Source organism: Phascolarctos cinereus, unplaced genomic scaffold, assembly GCF_003287225.1.
Source record: "Phascolarctos cinereus isolate Bilbo 61053 unplaced genomic scaffold, phaCin_HiC Scaffold_1;HRSCAF=81, whole genome shotgun sequence".
Taxonomy (NCBI): domain Eukaryota; kingdom Metazoa; phylum Chordata; class Mammalia; order Diprotodontia; family Phascolarctidae; genus Phascolarctos; species Phascolarctos cinereus.
In genome coordinates, this window is record NW_027555514.1 from 211,275,117 (window position 1) to 211,297,928 (window position 22,812).

At 43.1% G+C, this 22,812-nt stretch overlaps 1 protein-coding gene across 3 annotated transcripts in view; it reads left to right on the forward strand.

The window, feature by feature from the left end:
• The first annotated feature begins 1,591 nt into the window (after nucleotides 1-1,591).
• Nucleotides 1,592-22,812, forward strand: part of KCNH3 (potassium voltage-gated channel subfamily H member 3) — a 41,626-nt gene continuing 20,405 nt past the window's right edge. For all 3 annotated transcript variants that reach the window (XM_020966236.1, XM_078156815.1, XM_020966237.1), the window contains exons 1-7: nucleotides 1,592-2,063; nucleotides 5,793-6,026; nucleotides 6,948-7,082; nucleotides 9,838-9,971; nucleotides 10,324-10,567; nucleotides 10,916-11,073; nucleotides 11,195-11,402. In XM_020966236.1, the coding sequence (XP_020821895.1) occupies nucleotides 1,988-2,063; nucleotides 5,793-6,026; nucleotides 6,948-7,082; nucleotides 9,838-9,971; nucleotides 10,324-10,567; nucleotides 10,916-11,073; nucleotides 11,195-11,402 (1,189 nt within the window). In that variant the 5' untranslated portion in view covers nucleotides 1,592-1,987. The remainder of the gene's footprint in view (nucleotides 2,064-5,792; nucleotides 6,027-6,947; nucleotides 7,083-9,837; nucleotides 9,972-10,323; nucleotides 10,568-10,915; nucleotides 11,074-11,194; nucleotides 11,403-22,812) is intronic.

Genomic DNA, 22,812 nt, shown 5'->3' on the forward strand with positions numbered 1-22,812 from the left:
AAGGAGGATGTGGGAGGAGATGGAAGAGATGGGACCTGAGAGAGTTTGGACCCAGAGGTAGGGAAGCGACTAGGATCCCGCGAAACTCGGTATATAGTTGGCTTTCCCTAGAGGTTAGACAAAGGTCACTTCGACTGTTCTCCCGGCAATAGGACTAGACAGAGGTCATTCTGCTCATTTCCCGGGTCCCAGATTTGTCCCTAGTGGAAAAGCTACCCCCACCCACCCACCCACACACAGTGTCTTCTCCCCTTTGGGGGAAAAAAAGTGATTTCGTATTTTCCTAAAAAAGAACACTGGATTTGGAGTCAGAATCTAGTTCAAATATTGGCTCTACCATTTATTCTTAGTACGACCTTGGGCAAGTCGCTTAATCTCCAGAGTTTCCGAGGCGGGGTTGAACTAAGTGATTTCGAGTTCTCTTCCAGCTCTTAACATGTATAACCCCATAATCCATACCCGAAAAGGCAAGAACATTCCTTTCTCTCCTTCTCCAGCCGCCCTCCTCCCTGACACCAGTAGTTGCTGCGAAGGCCATTCTATTCAGGAGTAGAAGGTAATTATCTGAAGCAAAATGCACTACCTGACTTTGCTCTGGCTTCCAGGGTTTAGAGATTAGACGCATAATAAATCTGAATCAGGGGTTCTTAATTTGGACTTCTTGAACTTTGTGAAAAATTTATTTTGATAACTATTTCAATATAGTCGGTTTCCTTTGCAACCCACTGTTTTATTTTATGAATTTAAAAACATTCTGAGAAGGGGTCCTTGGACTTCACCAGAATGCCGAAAAGGTCCACGACACAAAATAGATCAAGAACCCTTATTCTAAAGGGTTGCTCTATCTCTCAGTAGCCAAGTCTCAACACTCGGGGCCCCTTTTAAGCAACCAAAGCAACCCCTCCCCTCCTGTAGTTCCTCCTTCAGTCCTTCTGCCCTACTACTCCCATTACCGGACTATAGTTCGGCTTATTTCCTAGAAAGACTAACTGAAGAGCCCAGACTAGAAATCAGGTATCTTATCCCGCAGCTCGGATCCGAGGCGCCACTCACACCCTCCTTTTCCTAGTCCAACTCTATCTTGGGCTCGCTAGACGGCACCACTTTCAACTTTAGCATCTCTAAACTCTACTAACCTTCAATAATTACTTAAGTCCAGATTTCTACTTTTCAATGGAGACTCAGTCTCGAATGAGCAGCTTCTGACCCCGAGAGTTCCCTCACTCCAGCTAAACCTAACCCTCCATCCTCAGGGTTTCCCTGGCTTCTCGGTAGAGAAGGTTTGGGCAAAAACTGTATAGAAGGAAGGCTCCTCCAACAGTGGGAGAGGCCAGAACGGACGGGGCAATCTCTGCTTGGCTTATTGCCGCGCGAGGTGCTGGGTGGGGTGGGGACCAGGAGTACTGAACGGTTGCTTCCACTGCGTACCCCCTTTCCCCAATCCAGGGCCCCATCCCTCCGAGAAGCCTCAGACTTGGTACTTCTGCAGGCAGCCTGTTCCTTTAAGGAGCCAGCCCTGGCAGGGTGTGCCCTGTCTCCATGGTTACTCCGGTGCAGGCGGCAAGTTGGGGGGGGCGGGTTGGGAGCCGCATCTCTTCATCAGACGGAGGTAGCCGCAGGGACCTGGAGCGGGGCCCGAGCCCAAACCAGCAGGTGGGAAGCAGGACTCGAACCCGAGGACCACAGGAGGAGCTCAGAGACATGCTTCTGACCCCGACGGAGCGGACGCCCCCTCGCACTGGGGCCCCGGAGCTGTGGCTGGGCTGCTCCCCGAGACAGCTGCCCTAGGACCCGCGCCCGGGGAGACGGCGCCGGGGGCAGCACCCGGCGCCCGCTGGACTGGCGGGGCGGGGAAGGGCGCGGCAGGGCAGAGAAGGAAAGGACTGCCCACCCTCTCCCCCCTCCTTCCCCGCCCCACGTCGGCGCTGAGGTCCCCTCCCGCCCCGCGCCCCGGGAGGGATGGGGCGGGCGACCGCTGCAGCCTAAGATGCCGGCGATGAGGGGGCTCCTGGCGCCGCAGAACACCTTTCTGGACACCATCGCCACGCGCTTCGACGGGACGCGTGAGTTCACCGGACCCTTTTTCCAGGCGGGACCCCTCTCCCGGTGGAAGATTACACACACACACACAGACACACACAGACAAACACACACACAGACAGACAGACAGACACACACACACCTACCAGCCTAGATTCCCAAAGAATCTCCAGCTGCCCTCACAAAAAATATCCCCATGGGGGCTACTGACCCCACCCCCCTTAAGGAAGGGTTTCCTAATCTTTTTTTGTGTCATGGACCCCTTCGGCATTTTTGTAAACCTATGGGCCCCTTCTCAGAATAATGCTTTTAAAATGCATAAAATAAAATGCAGCGTTACAAAGGGAACCAATTATATTGAAATAAGATTATAAAAATATTTTTTAAAGTTTCCGGACCCCTTGAAATCTACCCCAAAGACCTTGCCCTCAGATCTCCTGGCCCTTCCAGGTCCATTCCTACTTTGCAGAATTCTTGAAGTTGGATCTTCGTCCAATCAAATTCTTCCTGGGAAGGGGGACGAGACACTCATGAGTGAGTGGGAGGAGAGGGGCAGAGGTAACCAGAGTCCTCCAGGTTGTAGTTGGCTTAATGGTTTGGGGTTTGAGCGCCTTTCTCACCCTCCCCCACAGAAGGATGAATGGAAGGGAGGAGACACCCTTGCAAATGACCTGAAGCAGTCTCCTATCCCCCACTGTCCCGCCTCACTCAACTAGACCCATGGTGGGATAGGGATCCTAAAAGATCGGGCTGAGGGTTCAAGGTCAGAAAAAGGAGCTTTGAAAAGGGAATGTGAAAGAGGAAACAGAACTGGCCAGCGGGGAGCCTAGCATCTCTCACCAGCCAGAGCTTCATCTCTCACCTACATATATATATATATATATATATATATATATATATATATATATATATATATATATACTCCACCGAAAAGACAGATAATCCAGCCATATTAAAGCAACAACTGGTGAGAACAACCAGTAAAGCTATAGTAACCTCCACCTCCATAGGAAAAAAGAAAGTCAAGTGATATCAGGGTTTGAGGGCTCACACTTCCCTAGGAGTGGCTGAGGAGCCTGGAATTGGGGCTTTGGAGCAGAGCATTGTTCTGGGATCCATGGCACCTATGTGCTGCTTCAGGCATCCATATCCTGGAATCAGAGGAAGTCATCAGAGTTGCACCTGGGCCAGCAGGTGTGTGTGTGTGTGAACAAGTTAGTAATTGTCCATTCCATTAGCCCCACTCCCATACCATTTCCCCATGGATGGTCTCTGCAGTCACTTGGTGAGGGATAGAATGGGGGTTGGGTGGGAAGGAAGGATGCTGGGAGCTGACGGAGCTCCCACCATCTGCCTCTCCATATGTTTGGCACCAGTCTAGCCCTCTGATTCAGCAACACCACCACCACCCCCAGCTACATCTTCAGCCATCATCTAGGGGGCCACTCTGCTTCAAATCTCAGGGCTAGGGCCAGCTAGCCAGGGCCCAGGGGTCTGTCAGTAAGGGGACTTTCCCAGCCTATCCTCCAGAGGCGGAACAGAATGAAGTGGGAGGAAGCAGGAAGCCTAGGAGATCTACAGAGTGGGTTAGCCAGTCATGAGTGGAGCCAAGGAAGGATTAGGGACAAGCAGCTAACCACGTGTACACCTACACTCTCATCTAGATGTTCCAAGATGAACATAAAAGAGACACTCACACATCTACACTATCCAAGATTCATTTAATAACCTGAAACAGGACATACACACTCCCTTAAGCCTTCTGGGAGAGATATACCAGGACAAATCAACCAACAAGAAACTGTCTTTTATGTGCCGACTACTATCTAGATGCTGGGGAAATAAATGGACAAGTGAAATGGACAAGTGAAACAGTACTTGGGCCCTGTCCCCTTAGCCAGAGGAGACTACAAGTGTATGTGTGTATGCACATAAAGATATACACGGATGTGTGTACACGAATGTGTATGCATATATACATTTATGCATCTGTATTTACACACATATGCAAATATGTATGTACATATTATATATATGTATGTATATACAAAGTTAAATCTGAGTTTGTGGGGTAATCACTAGTAGCTAGGGAAAACTAGACTTTTTGTAGGAGTTGCTTGAATAGAGTCTAGGAAAAAATTAGGGATTCTAAGGGTAGAGGCATCCCAGACATGGATGATGACCAGAACAGAGACTCTGAGGTGGGATACCACGTGTGAGGATGGCCAGTTTGGTTGGGTTGTACTGTATATGAAAGGGAGGAATGTGTAATAAGACAGGAAAAGTCAATTGGGGCCAGTTTGTGAGCGGCTTCAAAATGCCAGAGAAATTTATATTTGATCTTAGAAGGAATGAGAAGCCACTGGAGTGTATTGAATATGGAAGTGGCATAATCAGACCTACACTTTGGGAAATTACTTTGGCAACATGTGGAGCATGGATTAGAGTCGGGAGAAACTTGAGGCTGAGAGGCCAATTAGAAGGCCACAGGTGAGATGTGATGAGGACCTGAGCTAAAGTGCTGGAGACAAACAAACATGAGATGTTAGGGAAGTAGAAATAACAAGATTTGGCAACTGAATGGATATGTGGGGTAAGTGATTGATATTAAGGAGTCAAGGATGATATCAGGTTTATAAATCTGGTTAACTGGAAGAATGGTGGCAGCTTTTACCTTCCCCTAGGTTTGGGGTTGGGACAGGGAGCAATTCTATTTTGGATAAATTGAGTTTGAGATGCTTGTGGAACACTTGGTTCAAAATGTCCAACAAGCAATTGGTGATGAGAGATTGGGGCTCAGGAGAGTGAGAGAAGGGTTGGATATATAGCTCTGGGAGTCATCTGCTTAGAGATGATTGTGAAGCCCGTGTAAGCTGATGAGGTCACCAGATCATCAAGGATGTATACCCAAAGGGGAAGAATAGGATAGACGGAAGGAAGACGAGCATAAAGGGCGCACATTAACACACACAGACACAACACATAAACCAGGACAGATACTTAAGCGCACACACACACACACACACACACACACACACACACACACACACACAAGCTGTCTAGGACAGACACACACCAGGAAAAAATGCACAAGGACATTAAACAACAACAAATAATTGCTGAATTGTCTAGTGTACAAACACCCATGAGTGGCACACACGCTTACTTCCAGAGACTGCTAACTTAAAGACACAGAATTGGAGTCTGAAGAAGAGGAACACTGCAGACATAATCTTTCATTCACACTTATACTCCCTGGTTCATTAGGTCCCAGATCTTCACAGGGATGGAGGTAATAGTAGTCCTCCACTCTCTGGTCATATCTGACACCACTAGGGGAAGAACTGTCCTACTCTGGGGGTATTGGAGAAAAAAGCTTGGTAGGGCTGGGAGCTGGGGAATAAGGGGAAGTGGACCAGGAACCCCAGAGGGGAGGAATAAAATCTTAGCCTCACTCTAGAGTTGAGAATCCAGACTCTAGAGTCCTCTTTGTGTTTCCTTCATGATTTTTCTCCCCCTTCCCCTTCCCTAGGGCTTCTTGAAGCCATCCCACAGAAATAGATTGAAGATGGAAATTGGACTGGGGGAATTCTCATCCCCAAGAGGCTGAGTCCCTCTCAGATCAAGCTGGTTAACAACCTGCTTTAACATACTACCTACATACCCTTATCCCTACCTCCTCTCTCTTTCTCTCCCTCCCCAGGCCATACACATAATTCTTTCTTACAGACAGACTGTAACTTCTCTTGCAGACAGTAACTTCGTGCTGGGCAATGCCCAGGTTCGGGGATCCTTCCCTGTGGTTTACTGCTCTGATGGCTTCTGTGACCTCACCGGCTTTTCTCGGGCTGAGGTCATGCAGAGAGGTTGTGCCTGCTCCTTCCTCTATGGTCCTGACACTAGTGACCTTGTCCGTCAGCAGATCCGAAAGGCCTTAGATGAGCACAAGGAGTTTAAGGCTGAGCTGATTCTATACAGAAAGAGTGGTAAGCCAGGGATAACTCCCCACCTCTACTTGCTTGCCAAAGGCTCCCATTTCCAGCTAATTCCACCCTTTCCTACTCTTCCTCTGTCTACTTCTTCTATCCCTTCTTTTCCCTGTCATCTAGGCCTCTTCCATCCCCTTTGCCTGCCTCCCCATCCTCTGCACCCCATGCCCTCTTCCCTCTCCATTTTGAACCCATCCTCCCTTTTCCATGTGCCCCACTCTAAAAAAGTTATTAGCTTAATTAGCAGCAAACTGAAGCTCTTTCTTCCTTTATGTTTTGTTTCTATTGTGCTTCCTTCTATTCCAACCCTATCCATGCCTTTGTTTCTCTGTCCCACTCAACCTACTCATGATCCATAATATCTATCCCCCTACTTCATGGCAGGATAATCTGATCTGGTCCTCTAGCCCATCCTGGAAACCCTCCTGTTTTCTCCTGGGTAGGAGAGGCCTCAGACTCTGCTACCCCCCCATCCTCATTACTAAGCTTTACACTAATAGGAAGTTCTTTCTACTATCTAAGACAGATTTCCAAGGATATGCACACAAAAATCTCTTTTACATATATATGCATGTACCTGTGCCCCTCCCCACACACCCATCAGAGAGTGTGTCTCTGTCTTAGACACACTGTGACAAACTTCTACTGCAGCCCCAGCCTATTCCTTTTGGCTCAGTCCTCAATTCAAACAAACAGTGGGTGATTCTTCCTCTTCACATGATAACCCTTCATGATATAAACAAAGCCAGTGACTAAGTTACCCATATCCTTCCCTTCTCTAGCCTGAATCATTCCCCCTCCCCTCTCCTTCCCTCCCCTCTTCTCCTCCCAGAGAAACTGTTTTCCCTAGGGGGAGGGCAGATTTTTTTAGGAGCAGGGCCAGAGTCTTGGAGCTAGGGTCTCTGTCTTTGTACCTAGGTCTCCCTTTCTGGTGCCTCTTGGATGTAGTACCCATCAAGAATGAGAAAGGTGAGGTGGCCCTCTTCCTGGTCTCCCACAAGGACATCAGTGACTCCAAGAACCGCGGGGGACTAGACAACTGGAAGGAGGGAGGTGAGGATGGATGATGGATCTGCTCAGCAGTCATTTATCATATGCCTCCTATGGGTGGCAAAGCATTGTGACTGGTGCTGAGAGAGATCCAGAGAAAATGAAGACATAGAAGCCCCCGCCCTCGGGGAGATTGTGTTCTTCCAGAGGGGTTGGCTTGACTAAAGTGACCTGATTATTCTGATGGGATAAGGGATCATCCATGCCAAGGGGGACAACAGTGCCTTCCTAGCCCTGGCTCCCCAATTTAGCTGTCTTCCAGCACAGCACTCAACCTGGAAAAATCCTTTGTCTTCTCGGTTTAGTCAAAACCAGGTTGAATTTTTTTCAAAAGGCAAAACAAGAACAACAAAAACACCCATAAGAACATGTAAATCTAGGAGCCGTATAGAATACAGCTTTGTGAACCAAAGTTAACTAAAATGTAATCACAGAGTGGGCTTGGCTGGCACTGCGTATGGTACACTCGTCTCCAGTTCCTTCTCCTTACTGTCTGGAAAACCCTGCCTCCGTACCCCTTTGTTCAATCATACACTGTCTCTCTCTCTCTCTCTCTCTCTCTCTCTCTCTCTCTCTCTCTCTCTCTCTCTCTCTCCTCTTTTCTCTCCTTTTCTCTCCTCTCCTGTCCTCTCCCTTCCCTACCCCACTCCTCTTCTCCCTCTCCCTCCTTCTTTCCTTCCCTTTCTCCTTCCCTCTGTCCCTCTGTCCTTCCTTCCCCTCCCCCTTCTTCCTCCCTTCCCTCTTCTTCCCTTCCCCATCCCTCTTTCCCTCCCTTCTCCCTTCTTTCCTCTCTCCATTTCCCTCTCTCTTCCTCTCCCTCTTTCCCCCTTCTCCTTCTCTCTTTCTTTCCTCCACTCTCCTTCTCTCTCTCTCTTTCCCTTTCTCCCCTATCCCTCTCTCTGTCTCAGTCTGTCTCTCTTACACACACACACACACACACACACACACACACACACACACACACACACACGCCCCTTCTCTATCTTTTCCTTTCACCTCTCTCCCTTCACGGAAAGGGAGGGGGAAGCATTTTTGGTCCCTCACCTTGTTAGGAAAATTTTTTAGATTTTCCTTTCATTGGAAGAAAAAAGCATTAATAATAATAATAGCTATAATTTATAGAGAGCTTTAAGATTTGAAAAGCACCTGACAAATATCTCATTTTATCCTCATAATAAACTTGGAAAGTAGATGCTATTTTCCCCATTTTATATATGAGGAAACTGAGGTAAATAGGTTAAGTGACTTATTCAGGATCACATAGCAAGTAAGTGTCTGAGGTCAGATTTGGACTGAGGTCTTTCTGATATCAGATCCAACACTATCCACTACACTATTCAGCCACTTTTAAGCCAATAAGCTTATCATGTTTGAATCTCTATTGTAATGATAATGACAATGGTAATAATTACAATACTTCATATTTTGTATAGTAATTTAAGGTTACACTGTCCTTGCAGAGACAGGTAAGGCAGCATTGTTATCTCCATTTTACAGATGGGGAAACTAAGGCTTAGAACTTGTGATTTGTTCATGCTCACAAAGCTATTGTGTCAGAACCAGGACTGCAATCCAGGTCTTCTGCCTCCTTCCCAAAAAGGCCAGCACCTGCTTAACCAGATTGCTTGCACAGAGCTCTCAAGATGGGGACCTCGGGACTGCTTCAAACAAGGCAGCCTTATATATAGAAAGAGTGTAAGATTCATAGTCAGAAAGACTAGGGTTTGAACTCTCAATGACTACCAGTGTGATTCTGGGATAAGATACCCTAGCTCAGCATCAGTTTCTTTGTAAAACACCTGTAATGATACTTGTTTCACCTACTTCACAGGATTTTCATGAGGATAAAATAAGTAAATGGATGTGGACATAATTTTTAACTACGAAGTGCTCTGCAAATGTTGCTTTCATTGGCATTGTTATTATAGGATCATAGGATTGAGAATTGAAAGGGACCTTAGAAGACGTTGTCTCCAACTCCCTGATTCTATAGATGAGTAAACTAGGCCTGGAGAGGTGAAAGTTGTCCAAGTAATAAACAGAAGAGTTGGGATTCAAATGATGGTCCCCTGACTCCAAATCTAATATTCTTTCTTCCTTATACCTCAGCATAACCTTGGCCTGGGAGCTAGGGCATCCAAGATCCTAGACTTGTCCCAGCCATCTTTGCCTGCTTGCAGAAAGACCTAGGCCTCTTCACTGTCACTTGTCCTCTTTCCACCTGGCTTCTTCATTCACCCTTTCCCTTCCCACAACCCTGCATATCTCTGATTTACTGGTGAATGCCTTGATCTGCCTTCCAGGTTGCTATATACTATATCCTATAGTGTCTGTATCCTATATCCTATAGTATCTATATACTATGTCCTGTACTTGCTATGTACTGTACCCTATTGTGTCTGTCCCTTCCAGCGGTTCTAATCTGCTTGTTTCTAATAGACCATTCTCTCTTCTGAGGGAGGGGACAAGGAAGAGGAGGAAACTGGCCCATGAGTTTTCTGAGGGAACCAGCCTGTAGTTGGGAAGGAGGAGAGATGCTCCTCTTGTTGAGGGAGGGTGCTCTTGAATAAATATTTATTAACTGATTGATTGGTTAATTCATTAACAATCCCCTCAAGAGAATTGATTATTTAACTTAAACCAAAAGAAAGGTACCCCGATTCACTCTATACCACAAGGCAATGTTGTGGGTTAGTTGTTTGTCTATCTGTTTGTTTTCCTGTTTGCCCCATCATCCTCAAGGGCCCCTTTCTCACAGGTGGTGGGCGGCGTAGGTACGGCCGGGCAGGGTCCAAGGGCTTCAATGCCAATAGGCGTCGGAGCCGGGCTGTGCTCTATCACCTGTCTGGGCACCTGCAGAAGCAGCCAAAAAGCAAGCATAAACTCAACAAGGTTGGAAGAGGGGACTGGACTGGGCTGGACTGGGCTGGGCTGGGCTGGGCTGGGAGGGTGGTGAAATGGGAGAGGGGGAAAAGCAGGAATATTCAGAAGGCAAGAGAGACAAATGGGTTGGTAGAAGGCAGGATGGGACTCTCACCACTACCCATAATTCCCCATCCCTCAAGGAAGACTAGATCCCAAGGGCTCAGGCCACTCTTTCCCTGACACACTCAAGAAAAATGTAAAGAGTTCATGCCCCAGTCTCCTGGGCACTGTGCCCTAGAGGAGTCCCAGCCTGGTGGGACTGGGGCATGGGTGTGGGAAGAGAATGTGTATATTCCCCTAATCCTTCTCTCCATACTAGGGTGTATTTGGGGAGAAGCCAAACCTGCCTGAGTATAAAGTAGCTGCCATCCGGAAATCACCCTTTATCCTGCTGCATTGTGGGGCGCTACGGGCCACCTGGGATGGGTTCATCTTGCTTGCCACGCTCTATGTAGCTGTCACCGTCCCCTACAGTGTTTGTGTCAGCGCTGCCCGAGAGCCCAGTGAGGCACGAGGCCCACCCAGTGTCTGCGACCTAGCTGTCGAGGTCCTCTTCATCCTTGGTATAACAACATTACTCGTAAGATTTCAGGCTCCGGTTGTCCCTTCTTACCCCAATGTGGCCCTGGCCCTCAGCAGCTAGGATCCACAGTCCCGGTCCCTGTCAGAGGGTCCATGCTGGTGACCTTTCTTCCCCCTATCCTTTTAAGGTGTGGTCCAGCCTCTTTCTCTAGCTCAGCCTCAATATTCACCCCATGAGCTTCATCTGGAGAAAGTGGCCCAGCCCTGTTACCTCCCCGATGCTGCAGTATCCCCTTCCCACGCATCCGTCCCTCTGTAAGGGGGCCTTATCTCTCTACCACCCTGTTCCCTCCATGTTGACACTCCTGTCCTCCCTGGGTTCCCTGCAGACATTGTGCTGAATTTCCGCACCACATTCGTGTCCAAATCAGGACAGGTTGTATTTGCCCCACGTTCTATCTGCCTCCACTATGTCACCACCTGGTTTCTACTGGATGTCATTGCTGCCCTGCCCTTTGACCTGCTACACGCCTTTGAAGTCAATGTGGTCAGTAGGCTCAGTGCCTGGTGGGAAGGGAAGCCTGGTGGGGAGTGATTAGGGCATTCGGCAGCCAGCGAGAGTCAGGTGTGAGCTAGTAGTGAAGTGACCTCCCTCTCCCCTCCTCTAGTACTTCGGGGCTCACCTGCTGAAGACAGTGAGGCTTTTACGGCTGCTCCGGCTGCTTCCGAGGCTGGACCGATACTCTCAGTACAGTGCCGTGGTGCTGACACTGCTCATGGCTGTCTTTGCCCTGCTTGCCCACTGGGTGGCCTGCATCTGGTTCTACATCGGGCAGCAGGAGATTGAGAGCAGCGAGTCTGAGCTCCCTGAAATTGGTACGGTGGGCACGGTGGGGGTGGGAGCACAGAAAATAGCTACTTGCAAAGGCATGATGCAAGCATGTATGTGTGTGTGTGTTTGTGTGTGGGGTCCATGAAAGTAATTACAGCATAAGTGAAGAGATCCTGAATAATGTACTAATGTATCACACCTAGGGGTGTGTCTGTAACATAGATGGGTAGTATGTGGGGGGAGTGTCAATCATTCATTCATCCATTCTTCTTTTTATATTCCTTTAAAAAAGAAACCTACCTTCACCAAACCTACTGTGTGCATGGGAAGCAATATAACCATAAATGCCCTCAAAGTGCTTATTATATAGTGATAAGACATGAAAAGAAATAAATATAATGCTAATTGGAATATATCAAGTGCTTAAGAGTAAATGGGTCAGTCATGCTAACTGCCTATTATATGCCAGGAACTGTGCTAAGTGCTGGGGATGCAAAGAAAGGCAAAAAAAAACAAACCAAAAAACAAGCCCTACTCTTGAGGAGCTCACAATCTTTGTGGGGGTGGGAGGGGATACAATGTGCAAATGATCATTTACAAACAGGACATTTAGGGAGAATGAAGTACCATGAAATCAAATGAGAGGGAAATCACTTCTTGTTGGGGAGCCAGAGAAAAGTTCATAGGGAATTTAATATTTTATTTGGACCTTGAATGATGGGTAGGATGTCAAAAGGTAAAGCTTATTAATGGAGGGCATTCCAGGCTTAGGGAATAGCATGAAATGAAGGCAGGGATCCAGTTCATATTCTAGAGAAAGCCAAGTGTCCAGTTTGCCCAGGGTCACACAGCTACGTGTCTGCGGCCAGATTTGAAAACAGGATATTTGGGAGAATAGTGTTAGAGAAGTCCGGAGAGAGACAGTTTGGAGCTAAATGGGACTCGATTTGGTAGGCAGCGAGATGCTATGAGAGGTTTTAGAGTATGGCTGTGTTGTGATCTTAGTTGTGCATTAGGAAAATTAATCTGATGACCCTATATAGAATGAATTGAGTGGGGAGAGATTGGAAGCCTGAAGAGATGCTAAGAAGCTATTACAGGAGGTGGAGGCCACAGATGTGGAACATCGAGTATAACATCAATTTTGTTTTGTTTTGGTTTTAGTTGTCATTCAGTTGTTTTCACGCATGCCTGACTCTTCATGACCCCATTTAGGGTTGTCTTAGCAAAGACACTGGAGTGGCTTGCCGTTTCCTTCTTGTACTCATTTTACAGATGAGGAAACTGAGGCAAACAGGGTTAAGTGAGCTGCCCAGGGTCACACAGCTAGTGTCTGAGGCCAGATTTGAACTCAGATCTTCTTGCCTCTAGACCCTACTCTCTATCCACTGCACTACCTAACTGCCCACTAATATATTGATAGGTTTTGCTATTTTTTTCTCCTTGTTCCTCTTTTTATATTTTTTGAAAAACTAAACAAACCTTTCTAACAAGGAATGGCTCTCTGGGAGGGGGAAGGAGGAAAGGACCATTCCACTGTGGGACAGCTCTGGTTGATAGGTTTTTTCTTGTGTCAAGCCTAAATCTTTTTCTCTGCAATTTTTTTAATCTATTACTCCTAGTTCTTCCCTCAAAGACCAAATAGAACAGGTCTAATCTTTCTTCCCCAAGAGAGCCCTTTAAATACTTGAAGCCTGCTATCATGTCCTTCAGGATAGATATTCCTAGTCCTTTTGGTTCCAGAAATCATCTGGAAACTCTTCACCATCCTGGTCACCCTCCTTTGAAAGCTTTCCAGGTTATCAATATTCAGATATCCAGAATAGAACATCACACTCCAGATAGCATCTCACTAGGGCATCAGGATTAACAATGCTTTGTTTTGGATGCTATGAAGGAAGGAAAGAAGCAAGCACATGCTATGTGCCAGGCACTTAACAAATATTTGATCCACACAACAGCCCTAGAGGTACCTGATTTTATAATTTTGGAAACTGAAACAGAGGTTAAGTGACTTGCCTAAGATCACCCAGCTAGTAAAGTCTGAGGCAGGGTTTGAACTCCTGACTGGAGGATGGGGGTGGGAGTGGAGTGGAGTGGATATTCTAGGCAGAATTTTTTTTTTTTATCGCTTTGAAATTCCCTGACCTTGAGCCAGCTCCAGGCAGAGGGTGGGCCTCCTGGGAAGAACAGTAGTCCTAACTTCTTATACCTTCTCTTCCTTCATTACATGATTGGGTGGAATTGAAATCTGCCTCTTGTTACAACAAAAGGCAGCATCAGCACTCCATTCACTGCACCACCTGGGTAGCTTCCCCTGCTCTTTTAGTGCTACCTAAGATTTTTGGCTGCCACATTACATTTTGGACAAATATTGAACTTGCAACCCACTAAAACCCCCACGTCCTTTTTACATAAGTGGCTTTCTAGTGATGTCTTCCCCCCACCTACACACAATATTTTACGTGTTAATTAGATGTTTTGAACCAATGTGTAAGTCCTTTTTACATTTATCCCCATTAAATACCATCTAACTAGATTCAGCTTACATGTACTATTTCATCACACACACCCCCTTTGGAGGTCTTGATTCTGTCATCCAGAGTAGCTTTGTGTTACTGGCAAATCTGAGAAGCATGAATAAGGAATAGGAATGTTATACCACCCAGAACCAAGGACAGAGCCTTTAGGCCTTCTACAAGATACCTTCCACATTGGCATCAACCATTTCCATTCTTTGGGTTTTGCCATTCAATAAGGTTTGAATCACCTAACTAACGTTATCATCTAATCCCACATTGCTCCATCTTTTCCACAAGGAAAGAATAAGAGACTATTAAGTGCTTTGCTGGGATCTAGGTCAGGAGCTCTTAACCTTTGAGTTTGTCCTGGACCCCTTAGGCAGCCTAAGGAAGCCTATGGACTCCCTCTCACAATAAGGTTTTTAAATGCATTCGAAAAAATATATAGGGCTACAAATGAAACCAGCTATATATACATCTATCTGCTGGTTTTTTAAGTTCACGAGCCCCAGGTTAAGAACCTCTTATCTAAGTCATCTCTATCTACAGCATTTCCCAAATCTAGCCTAATAATCCTGTCCATAAAAGGAAAATGAGGTTATCTGGCATGACTTGCTTGTCACTAGTACATTTGTATCCCCAATCTGTTGTTCTCTCTTTCCCTTCTTGGGAGAGACTTGCCATGGATTCCAGTTTTCCTCTTTGCCATTTTTTTTTTTGCTATACAGGACATGGATCCTGCCATTTGTTCTCTAAATTCTTATCTCATGGTTCTGATCTGTCTCAGGAACATTCTGAACCATGTTGCTGGGTTTTCATGTTCTCTTGGGAATACTTAGGGTTCTGTGTTTCCTCAGTGTTGATTGATTTCCTTTATCTTGCAATATTTATTTAGACATGTTTGAAATCCTTTAGAAGATTGTTACTCTTCTCCCCTTACGATTTTAGTATCTTTTCAGTTGATTTATCTGTTTGTGCTCTAGGTTTTTAATTGAATTTTCTTTCTTGTGAGAGAAAGATATTTGGTGATTTCAGACTCCCTTCCCTTATATTCCCCTGTCTCTAACTGTCTGATTTCTTCCCCTTTGATGGTGGTTTTATCCCTGGGGCTGAACCTCAAAGCTGTTTCAGACTCCTGCCGTGTTGGGTAATTCATTTTTCATCAGCTTTCAGCTCTGCCCCAAGTAACTTCTAGGGAGCAGGACTGGCCCCACTAGGATGCCAGACCCCATTCCTCAAAGGTTATGCAGCCACCCCTTCTTGCCCCCTGCTCCCTGCCCTAGTTCAGATCCTTATGTGAGATATTTGATACAAAGATTTCTCATTCAACCACTTTCTTTATTGAACTGTGTTAATTTTTTTTGTGTGTGTGAAAAGCTCTTCAATTCCAAGTAACAGCTAATGTTTATATAGCATTTTAAGGCTTGTAAAGCCCTGTACATATGCTAACATTTGATTCTCACAACCACCTTGGGAGGTAGGTGCTGTTATAATCTCCATTTTACAATTGAGGAAACTGAGGCACATGGAGATTAAGTGACTTGCCCAGGGTCACAGAGCTAGCAAATGTCTGTTGCAGGATTTGAACTTGTCTCCCTGATTCCAAGTCCAACATCCTATTCACTGTGTCACCCAGATGCCACTTAAGTTCAAGTGTGTAGCTTAAATCATAAAGTTCTTACTTACATTAAATGCATATTTACTGGAAGTTCCACCCACTGTTTCCTGGAACTACACAGTATACATTTTATCATCTCTGGGTCTATGAGATATGCAGTGTGGAGTATTGGGGGGAAAAATAACTGAATCTAAAGTCAAAAGACCTAGATTCAAACCCTAGTTTTGTTTCATACTAGGCATGTGACCTTGAGCAAGTCACAGAATCATAGACATAAAGTACCTAAATCTAGTCTTAGGTTGTTTTTGTTATTATCATTTTAATTTTTATGGATGCCTTTTGCTGTCGTATTATATTAGTTTCTGAATATACCTTTCCCTTTCCTACTCAGCAAACCACTCCTTGTATTGAAGAGTTTAAAAGAAAGAGAAAAAAAGGAGGAGAGGTGTATTGTGTTACCTCCTTTTTGGAGCCAAGCCTGGTCACTATAATTATACCACATTCTGGTTTTGTTGTAGTAGTAGTAGTTGTTATTATTGTTGTTCTTCTTCTTTCTGTTTACGTTGTGTATCTTTTTTTCCCCGTTCTTCTGACTTCACCCCATATCTTACCATACTTCCCTAAATCCTTCATTGTTTCATCATGGGTACTCATCCAGGATACACCATCTTGGATGCTCTAACAGGGCAAGGATGCATTAAAAAAAACTTTTTTTCAGGCTCTTTTTTTTTGTCCAAAAACAATTTTTAGACAGCGAGATTTTTTCTTTTTCTTTTCTTTTTTTTTTTATTAAGATCTTAACAAACACCAAATAAAATAAGCATTTCCACATACACTGTGGAACAGAAAGTAGTATACATGAAACTACAAATCTCTATTGTGCAGAGCTTGCTGTTCTTTTAAAGTACATAATAAATTCAGTGTGTAACTTCTGAAGTTGTCTTGCTTATCTGTGATTCCGTCTGACCCCTGTTCTCATTGGGGGAGTGGAGGGGAAGACTCTATTCCTTTTTTTTTTTAATTTTATTATTTTATTATGATTTATCAACAATCATTTCCATATGCTTTTGAGTTTAAAATTTTTCTCCCTCTTCCTCCCCACCACCCTCCCCAAGATGGCACACAATCTGATATAGGCTTTACATTTACATTCCTATTAAACATATTTTCACATTAGTGAAGTTGTAAGTAAAAATTAAAACCAGTAGGAGGAACCATCAGAAAGATGAAACAAAACTCAATAGAAGGTAAAAATAAGTGATAGTGATTCGACTTCCATAGTTCTTTCTTTGGATGTGGACAGCGCTTTCCATCCCAAAGCCTCTGGAGACATCTTAGATCCTTGTAATGCTGAGAAAGGTTCAGTTTAACAATATTAGTCATCGCATAACGTGGCTGTTATTGTGTACAAAGTCCCCTTGGTTCTGCTCACTTCACTCAGCATCAGGCCATACAAGTCTTTCCAGGTTTTTCTGAAGTCGGCCTGTTCATCATTTCATATAGCATAATAGTATTCCATTACATTCATATACCACAACTTGCTCAGCCATTCCCCAGTTGATGGGCATCCTCTCAATTTCTAATTCTTTGCCACCACAAAAAGAGCTGCTATGTATATTTTTGTACATGTGGGTCCTTTTCCCATTTGTTTGATCTCTTTGGGATATAGCCCTAGAAGTGCTATTGCGGGATCAAAGGGTATGCACATTTTTGTAGCCCTTTGGGCATAGTTCCAAATTGTTCTCCAAAATGGTTGGATCATTTCACAACTCCACCAACAATGTATTAGTGTTCCACTTTTCCCACATCTTCTCCAACATTTATCATTTTCCTGTTTGGTCATGTTGGCCAATCTGATAGGTGTGATGTGGTACCTCAGAGTTGTTTTGACTTGCATTTCTCTAATCAATAATGATTTAGAGCATTTTTTCATATAACTATAGATGGCCTTAATTTCTTCATCTGAGAACTGTCTGTTCATATCCTTTGACCATTTATCAATTGGGGAATGGCTTGTATTCTTATAAATTTGTCTAAATTCTCTATATATTTTAGAAATGAGGCCTTTATCAGAGAAAGTGGTTGTAAAAATTCTTTCCCAATTTTCTACCTCCCTTCTAATCTTAGTTGCATTGGCTTTGTTTGTGCAAAAACTTTTCAATTTAATGTAATCAAAATGATCCATTTTGCTTTTCATAATGTTCTCTGTCTCCTGTTTGGTCATGAATTCTTCTGTTCTCCATAGATCTGACAGGTAAACTATTCCTTGTTCTCCCAATTTACTTATAGTATCAGCCTTTATATCTAAGTCATGAACCCATTTTGACTTTATTGTGGTATATGGTGTGAGATTTGGGTCTATGCCTAGTTTCTACCATATTCTTTTCCAGTTTGCCCAGCAGTTTTTTTCAAAGAGTGGGTTCTTATGCCAGAAGCTGGGGTCTTTGGCTTTATCAAATAATAGATTACTATAGTCATTGACTACTGTGTCTTGCATATTTAACCTATTCCACTGATCCACCACTCTATTTCTTAGCCAGTGCCAAGCAGTTTGATGATTGCTGCTTTATAATGCAATTTAAGATCTGGAATTGCTAGGCCACCTTCCCCTGCATTTCTTTTCATTAGTTCCTTTGATATTCTGGACCTTTTGTTCTTCCAAATGAATCTTGTTATTATTTTTTCTAACTCTATAAAATAATTTTTTGGTAGTTTGATTGGTATGGCACTGAATAAGTAAATTAGCTTAGGCAGGATTGTCATTTTTATTATATTAGCAGGAAGACTCTATTCCTAACCCACCTCTCTCTCCCACCAACTCCTCCCAAAAATTGAAAAAAAAAAAAAGAAAAGAAAATCCTTGTAACAAATATACATAGTCAAGTAAAACAAATTCCCACATTGGCCATGTCCAAAAATGTATGTTTCATTTTGTATCTCTGTCAGGAGATGGATAGCATATGTCATCTTCAGTACTCTGAAATCATTGATTATCATTGTATTGATCACAGCATTTAAGTCTCTCAAAGTTGTCTGCCTTTTTATTGTTGCTTTTGTATGTATTGTTCTTCAGGTTCTGCTCACTTCACTCAACATCAGTTCATACAAGTCTTCCCAGGTTTCTCTGAAATCATCACTTCCATCATTTCATATTATTATTTGTACATCCATTCCTCAGTTGATAGACATGTCTCTTAGTTTCCATTTCTCTGCCATTGAAAAAGGGGCTGCTATAAGTATTTTTTTGTACATATGAATCTTTTTTCTCTTATTTTGATTTCTTTGGGCTGTAGGCCTAGTGTATGGCTGGATCAAAGAGTTTGTACATTTTTGTGACTTTTTGGGAATAGTTCCAAATTGCTCCTGGAATGACCGTACCAATTGAAAGCTCCACTAAAGGAGTCTCAGTACATTAAGGTGCCTGTTTTCCTACAGCCCCTGCAATATTTGTCATTTTTTTTTGGTTCATCTTTGCCAATCTGATGGATCAGAGATGGAACCTCAAATTTGCTTTAATTTGTATTTCTCTAATTATTAATGACTTGGAGTATTTTTAAAAATGTCGTTATTGATAGTTTTGAAAACTAACTATTCATATTCTTTGACAATTTATCTATTGAGGAATAGCTCTTGTTATAAATTCAATGCAATTTAATAAACATTTGTTAAATGCCTGCTACGTGCCAGGCACTGTGCTAAGCACTGGGGATATAAAAAGAGGCCAAAGACAATCCCTGCTCTCAAGGAGCTTACAATATAATGGATTGTAATAAGTTTAATAAATTCAAATCATTTTTTACATATCTGGGAAATGAAAACTTTATCAGAGAAACTTACTGCAAAGATTTTTTTTCGTAGTTAACTTTTTCTTCTAATTTGAATGGCATTGATTTTATTTGTACAAAAGCTTTTTTTAATTTTATATAATCAAAATTGTCCATTTTGTCATCTTTTTTGATCCTGCCTATATCTCTTCCCCTATCCATAATTTTGAGAGGTAATTTTGCCATTGTTTCTTCAATTTGTTTATGATATGACATTTCATCAGTCATGTATTTATTCATTTGGAGCTTATCTTGATATATAGTGTGAAATATGAAAATTAGAACCTAATTTCTGCCAGACATCCTTCTAGGGTTTCCAGAAGTTTTTTTGAATTGTGAATCCTTACCCCAATACCTAGGATCTTTGGGTTTATCTAACACTATGCTACCATGTTCGTTTGATTCTATATCTTGTATACCTATTTTTTCCCATTGATCAGCCTCTATATTTTTAAGCCAGTATTGGATGGTTTTGATGATTTTGTAGATTTTGAGTTTGAGACCTGATACTGCTCAGGCTCACTTTCTTCTTGACCTTGAGATTCTTGATCTTTTATTCCTCTAAATAATTTTTTTCTAGCTCTATAAAGTAATCCTTTGGTAGTTTACTATTATGACAACGAATAAGTAAATTAATTTAGGTAATGTTGTCATTTTTATTATGTTGACTTGGCCTACTCATGAGCAATTACTTAAATCTGTCTTTATTTCTGTAAAGACTGTTTTGCAGTTGTATAGTTCCTGTGTATATGTGGGTAGGTAGCAAGTATTGTATGTATTATATAGTTATTTTAGATGGAATTTCTTTCTATTACTTCCTGCTGGATTTTGTTGGTAATGTGTAGAAATGCCAATGATTTATATGGGTTTATTTTATATTTTGCAATTTTGCTGCAGATACTGTTTATTCAAATTAATTTCTTTAGTTGACTCAGGTTCTCTAAGTAATCCATCATATTTTCTGCAAATGAATATTTCCTATGCTTATGCTTATTCTCCCAATTTTTTTCTAGCTAGCATTTCTAACACTTTATCAAATAATAGTGGTGATGATTGACGCCTTGGCTCTACCCTTGATCTTACTGGAAGGGGACAATAGGATTTTCAGATGTTTCCCCAGGTCAGATCACCTGCTGTAAAATAACTATTATACTTTGTAAAGTGAATTGAAGTAGTTTGCTTCTCAGCATTATGGAGACATGGAGGCACATCACGAGATAGTAACTATCATGGCTTTGTGGGTGTTAGAAGCTTGGTGCTTTTTCTTTCTTTCTTTTTTTTTTAATTTATTTTTTTTTTTAGCTTGGTGCTTTTTCACAGGAATTAATCTACAAAGGGCTATGAGTTGTAGAAATATCTTTTCACTGAGTTGCTGATTCTATTGTGTAGGCTCTACACCATCATTAGAACATGTTGAAGGATGTAAAGTACAGGTACAGGACTATGGGGATGGAGAAGCCATAATGGAAGGGGAAAAGAGCTTGTCACTGGAGGCCCAAACAGCCTTATTCCAGAACAGTATCTTCAGAGTGCAGATGACCAGGTTGAGCTATCTTGTGTTATAAATGTGGACTAGATAGTCACAACCCTATTGAGTGCATTCAAGAGGCTATTCCATCATTAATATAGCACACGTCAAATATCACTGGACCAACATTAGGAAACTCTGATGGGATCATGGAAAAGGGTAAATCCAGATCTTGAAGAAGTTAAGATCATTATCGCCTATTACTGAAACTGTCCACCTAGACTTGTAGGATCTCAAGAGCAGGCCTTGGGGAACCCTTCCCCCCCACTCCTCAATCCCCATTGCCATATTCCCACAAGTTACTGGACACCTACTCTTAGCTGGATATTAAACACCTTCCCCTTTGCAATCCCCATTTCTGCCTGGGATAACATAAAGCTACCTGCTATTATATGACCTTTGGTTCTACTACCCCCTTCCCAATAGTCATTAAAAGGCCATCTGCCTTACCTTTGTTCCCTAAGGTCCACTGGATTTTATCATCTGCCTTACTGCTTTGCCTGGCCTTTCCATCCATCCTGAAGCTGAACCTTCCTATATATGTTGTCTCATTTAATTAGGATGTGAGCTTCTTGAGAACAGGGACTGTCATGTTTTTCTATTTGTATCCCCACAGTGATTGGGATATAGTAAGCACTTACTAAATTCTTTTTCATTGCATTCAGAAAGTTTGCCTTTGGTGACTCTCCAGTGCCTGAGAAATGGAAGGATTATTTGAGGAAGAAATTCAGTGTAAGGACTGGAGTGCTCTTGCTGAATGAGTGGGATGTAAGGTGTACCTGAGGGGTGACAACATCTGGTCCTTTAAGGGTGGTCTTGAAAGATAGCTTTTTCAGATATGGAAACCCTCAAATACCATTTGAAAGAATTGTTGGTCAATGGCATCATCAGAGAGTCCTGGAGCCCATATGCCTTGCAATAATGGTGGGCCATAAAAAGACTGGAAGGATCCAAATTTGTGTAGAAAACCAGATGCTGAACAAGAGAACTAAGGTGGACTAGTACACTGTGCCCCAAGTTCAAGCTGTTTGTTGGGCAGCCAGTGGTTTTCAGTATTGTAATTATGCAATAAATACTACTAGATCTCTGTGGCAGAGGAAAATAGGGAACACAACTTTCTGGTTAGCCAAGAGTATTCCAGTTTGAGACTATGCCTCAAGGGATCTTGGGGGCACCAATCACATTTTAACAGTTTATGGAGAAGGTGGTGAAATATATAAATTATCTGGAAATGTTGATATACCTATATGATCTCCTTGGCTTTGGAAAGACCTTGAAACCACATGAGAAAGTCTAAACAAAGTGTCAGATGGTCACTTTGTTCATTGGTCAGTTTTGCATAGTCTCTGTCATGTGTTTCATGGAATGAACAGTGTGTACCAGAGAGCTCAAGAGTGCTCACCTACTCACCAAGTCCAAAGAACCTCCACCAACTAATGACTTCTCTAGGATACGATGGCTAGAAATTTGTGATGAATTATGCCATCATTGCTAAGCCATTCAACAATCTACTTGTGGATTTATAATTGTAGAAAATCAAAAGCAGAAGGGCAAGAAAGGTAAATCTTGTGTGGCTCTTTCAACATTATTTGGAGATCATTGGGATAAGAAATATGAACAAGATTTTAAAGACCTGGTCAAATATTTCCCACCTATACTAGTTTTGTCCTGTGAAGCCCTCTATCCTGAATACTCATGCTAGCCTTGTGTGCCAAGGAATAGTCCTGGGCTTGGAAAATGATGGTCACTGGAGATCTGTTGTGTTCAGCAGTAGAAGACACTGACAGTGAAACCTCGTATCCCATACACGAACTGGAGTTCTTGACTTTGAGGAGGACCATCACTAAGAAGTTCAGAGGCTACATATGTAGAACTAAACTTGAATTATGGACTTACCACAATCCACCGCCCTATATTTTGGCCTGTACTAAGTTGGAGTATTATCTGCCAGAGATGGGGAGC